Consider the following 5,178-nt stretch of genomic DNA (forward strand, 5'->3'; position numbering starts at 1 on the left):
TCCGGCGATCCTTTCCTGTGGACATTCTTTCTGCAGAGAATGCATCACACTTTCTCTGAAATCACTGAATCAGTGTCCACAGTGTAGGAAGACTGTTCCTACAGACCGGATGGATTTCACAACGAATCACATCTTAAAAAATCTTTCTGAAAAAGCAAAACAAGACAAGAAATCTGGGAAACAGTCTGAGGTAAGGTTTTCATTATTTATGATTTTTAATAGCCAACGATGCAGTTAACCAGAGGCTAGAGGTACATGTTTGTGACTGTTGATTGTTTTATTGACTTAAAGGCTCCTGTGGGGTTTTGCTCTGAACACGACGAAAGGCTGAAGTTGTTCTGCGTCACCGATCAGCAGCTAACGTGTATCATATGCAGGGATTGTAAAAAACATCAAGGACACAGGTTTAAACCAGTCAAAGAAGCTGCTGCATCGATCAGAAAGGAGGTAGAGGCATTTTTGGGAAAAGATTTCCATGATTTCAGCAAGATAGAAAATCTTGCCAAGTCACAGAATGAAGAAATAAGAAAAACCAAAGAAAAGTCTCAGCAGCTGAGGACCCAGATCAGTGGTCAGTTCCAGGAGATGCACCAGTTCCTGAGAAGGAGAGAAGAGGAAATAATGAATGAACTAAATCAAAAAGAGGCTGATGAGCTTAAGAAGATGAGGGACGGGTTGGAGCTGGGGGAAAAGATGAAAGCTATACTGGAGATTACAGAGCCTGAGATTTTACTGAAGTGTTGGTCAGAGGGCAACAGTATGAAAGCTCAAAATCCCTTAAATCTCCAGGTGGTGAATTCGTCTCTGTCAATGGGACTCTATGAGAGCCACCTTCAGTTCTTCATGTGGAAAGAAATGCTTCAGGTGATCCAGCCTAAGGTAGAGAAGCTTTCATTCAAGAGAAAAGATCCACCTGTTTGGGGACAACAAGGCTGTAGCTACAATCAGTCAAGTGGTTTTGGACAAAGGTATTCTCCATGTACATGTCATGATAACTTTAATAACTTACTGTGTCAATACCAGACATACTGTAACCCAGGTCAAAACAACTACGACCTTAGAATAGATAAGATAGAGCCAGGGCCAAATTACTGGGAGATAGATGTTAAGGATAAGAAAAGTTGGACTGTATATATACAAAATCATTCTTTGACATTTAAAAATGAACGATACACCAAAACAACTAATAATAGAATTGAGTACCTGAACTTTGAAAATAGACCTGAAACAATTGGCATTTATTTTAACAGCATCACCAATCAGCTTCAGTTCTTTGATGTAGACAATATGAAACACTTTTAAGGCATTAACAGCCGTGCAAGAGTAGGATATAATCTCCTCATGCAAGAGCCTTACCACCAAAAGCAAACATTCAAACAATATTTATGGTGACACACTAGTGCTTTAGGGGTCAGTTGTAGTTTCACATAGAGCCAGGCTGGTTTGGAGAGATTGTTTTTCATTAAAGAGCAAAACATGTAAAAATGCATTATGTATAAATAAAGCTTAAATTTTCCTATTAAGGTTTGCGTCGACGTTAAGATGAAAAGAACTCTGTTAGCAGGCAAATGAAATAAAATAAAATGTAAATTTCTTTTCTCAATCTTTCATTTTTATTTTTTCTGTGGTTTTGTGATGATCTGGAGTTAAAATTAATGCATGCTTTGCCTCAGCTTTGCTGTAAATAAATAGTGAGTCCTTTGATTTTTTTAATTCCTATGGAAAAGTCTTCCTCTGAAATATCACATAAAATAATTTGTTATTAATCTCTATTTGTTGCTGTTGTAAGAATGTGGAATTAAAACATTAAATCAAATCTAAACTTTTGTCATGAAATCTTTCAATTCCTGAGGAAAGTAAATCAATAAATGTCTTCATTCATTCAGTCGTTCACATTGTGGAAAAGATATTAAACAGGAATGATAATGTCAAAAAGGGGACAGATGGACCCAGTATTCAACGTGAGACAGACAGTGGGAAAATTCTAAAAGTTTATTTAACTAAAACAACAGGAAGCGCTGAGCTGTGGATCAGCTGACCACATCAACTGCGGGGGGTGGGGGTGTGTGAAGTGTTGTGCAAAATAATATCCTGCAGATAATGAATAGATGATTAACTAGAACTGGAGTTATAGTTAATTATTTAACCTTTTCAAAATCAAAGGTAAAATCAGTTTAGCGTTCTTAGTTAGACAATTGTAGCTTTGGATAATTTACTTACCGGGTTGCGGATTCACCTCTGAGGGTTCCTGGACCGGCTGTTAAAATCCAGGTATCCACACCAATCTAGTGACCCAGGTTAAGTGGCCAGCAGAGCTATTTATTATTAATAAATAACCTCTTATCTCTGTTTATTCGCACTGTTACCAAAAAGGGGGGTGGATCTGACCTGAATGATAAATCCTCTGCTATATGAAAAACAGAACCACTACAAGTTAACCAATGATGTCTTTATTCTAATAATTCAGGATTCAAGAATATCTAACATCTATGCAAACACTACACGCTACTAGAAAAATAAACACGAGGTAGATTAAAGGACTAGTTTAAAGAAATCGAAGATAAAGAATAAAATAAAATAGAAAAAAAAAAGAATAAAACCCTAAGAGTCTGTTTACTGGCTTCTGAGATTGTCCAAAATATGCCAGATGTTAATACTGTCATGATCTTGGCGCTGATGGTTTGGTTTTTTCCTTTGCTTCTTACTCCCTGTCTAATTGGTTCTGCGGCTGATTATCACCAATCATTTTCACCTGGTTCCTCTACTATTTAGGCTGTGTGTTTACCTCCCATCAGCGCCAGGTTATTCGTGTGTTTTGGTGAGACGTTCCTTAGCTTTCTTTAGTCTGTCTGTTTTCCTGATTATGACCAGTTTTCTGCCCTGAGGATCTTGAGTTTTGCCTTGCCCGCGTCTGCTCTGTTTGTCGCATCTGATCCTGGATTCTACCGGCTTCTGAACCTGGAACTGTCTTCTGACTTCGGCCTTGGATTTCCCTTCTGGACTGCTGCTCGGCGTCTGCTGCTCGCTCTCTAGGTTCTCTGGGGGCGTCGCCCGCCGCAACTGCGGTCAAACCTCTGCGAACGGACTGAACTTTGAATCAGTTCAGTGACTTTGCTCAAAGTCATTTTCAGCTCCACATCCAGTCACTGATCTGTATTCTCCCATCCCTACAGAGAGCAGCCCCACAGCAGACGAGCAGCCCCGCTCACCTGTTTGTTAATAAACGCTTTGAACTTTCCCACTGCCTGTCTCGCCTTGAATTCTGGGTCCTACATTCTGAGATCATTACAAATACATTCACTAATGTCTGTTGGAATAGCAGCAGGTATGATAATAACAGTGCAATTAATAAACATAAAATTAATACATCCAGCTTAAATTGGTAAATGATTAAAATGCATTAACAAAGCGCAGCAGAATTGTTTTTTTGTTTTTTTTGTTACACTGTCCTGTCTGGCAATGTGGCAATAAGAATAATTGTCTTGATGCCAAAAAGAGCCCAACAGATTTTACTTTCACAAGTGTAGCAGTACCGCAATTGCCATACTGCTCCACTGGTTTCATGCATATAAATTGCTTTATTATAATTATGCAGGGAGTTTTACAGTTCATATGGACACTGCAATGTAAATAGAGCAGAAAAACAGAAGAAGAAAAAGGGAAAAAAGAAAAAAAGAGAAAAGATGAAAGAAAGAGGAGATAGAAAGGAGATAATGACAAAAACACAATTGAGATTGTGTCCTGGGTATCTGGATAGACGACAAATTGTCTTTCACAACACATTTGAATAATATGTTAAATAAGGTGAAAGCCCTGCTCGGCTTTTACTACAGACTAAAATCCTCTTTGATTCCCTCAGTGAGGAAAAGACTTGTTTAGACCTCCTTCCTTCCTGTTCTGGACTATGGAGACATCATATATATGAATGCTGCCTCCTCAGCTCTCCACTCTCTGGACATAGTTTATCACAGTGCTTTACGTTTCATCACCAACTCTGCCTTCAGGACTCATCATTGTGAACTGTATGCTCTGGTTTCATGGCCCTCTCTAAGCCTCAGAAGGCAACATCATTGGCTTACTTTTATTTACATGGCCATCCTGGGTAAACTCCCTCCATACCTGTGTCACCTCATGTCTGTAGCTAACAGTGGTTACAACTCACGCTCTTCAAGTTGTGTTCTTTACATTATTCCCAGGATCAACACAGATCTTGGCAAAACCATGGTCGTGGCACAATATTCAAAACTCCCTGCAATTACGGACTCTTATTCCACTACAGCATTTTAAATCACTATTGAAAACTGCTTGCACAGAGAATTGTAACTGTTATTCTAGAGTCTAGTTTATGATTGATTTTATTATGTTGTCCTGTGTTCTTATATGTCTTACTGTACTGCTGCCTCTTGGCCAGGTCTCGCTCGAAAAAGAGATTTTATCTCAAGGGACTTCCTGGTAAAATAAAGGTAAAAAATATATATATACATAAAAAAGACATCCCCGAGGAAGCCCTCCCGCCACCGCCATGCCTGCGCCCCGGGGAGCCGCGGGGACGAGTCCGCGGGCTCCGCCGGCAGCCGGCCACCCTGAAGTAGGGCCGGGCACCGAACACCGGCCCCCCCACGGCACCGACCGAAATGCCCCGGCTCCACAGAGCACCAAAACACGCCCCGTCCCCCGGCACCAAGCCTCGGTGACCGGCTGCAACATCCAACGCGACCGCGCCACACAGGAAAAACACACTGGCCGCCACGCCCACAGCCAGGGCCTATGCGCATCCTGCCGGCCACGAGAGCCGCAGAAACCCCCAAAACACCCCCCAGGCCAGGCCCACCAAGACCGATGCCAACAGTGCGCAACGCAACACACCGTGCACAAAAACAACCCAAGAGCAGAAAGCCGCTCGGCGCCCGACCGCAAGAAGAGCAGACCGCAGCAGGCGCAACCACCCCTCCCCAGCAGCCTGCGGGCAGCGCAAAGCCAGAGCGGAGCGAACCACGCCGCTCCCACACCGCACGCAGCAAGAGCAGCACAATCGTGCCCGCACCAGCCTCCGACACGCGGCCGAGGCGGAGCCACCTCACCCTCCACCCACCCCGCAGCCACACCCGCTGCGATCAGCGGGAACAAAGCAGCTCCACCATGCCTCCAAGTTGGAAAATCCACCCGAAAACCCAATCA

General features: G+C 42.6%; 1 protein-coding gene across 1 annotated transcript; it reads left to right on the forward strand.

Annotated features, from left to right (window-relative positions):
* Positions 1–16: 16 nt before the first annotated feature.
* Positions 17–1,366, forward strand: LOC107088560 (nuclear factor 7, brain-like; the record flags this gene model as incomplete). The annotated part of the gene is made up of 2 exons (XM_015380820.1): positions 17–190; positions 292–1,366. Coding segments are annotated over 2 exons (1,185 nt in total), but the record flags the coding sequence as incomplete, so codon positions are not given.
* Positions 1,367–5,178: the final 3,812 nt, after the last annotated feature.

Source organism: Cyprinodon variegatus, unplaced genomic scaffold, assembly GCF_000732505.1.
Source record: "Cyprinodon variegatus isolate N-32 unplaced genomic scaffold, C_variegatus-1.0 Scaffold222, whole genome shotgun sequence".
Lineage (NCBI taxonomy): Eukaryota > Metazoa > Chordata > Actinopteri > Cyprinodontiformes > Cyprinodontidae > Cyprinodon > Cyprinodon variegatus.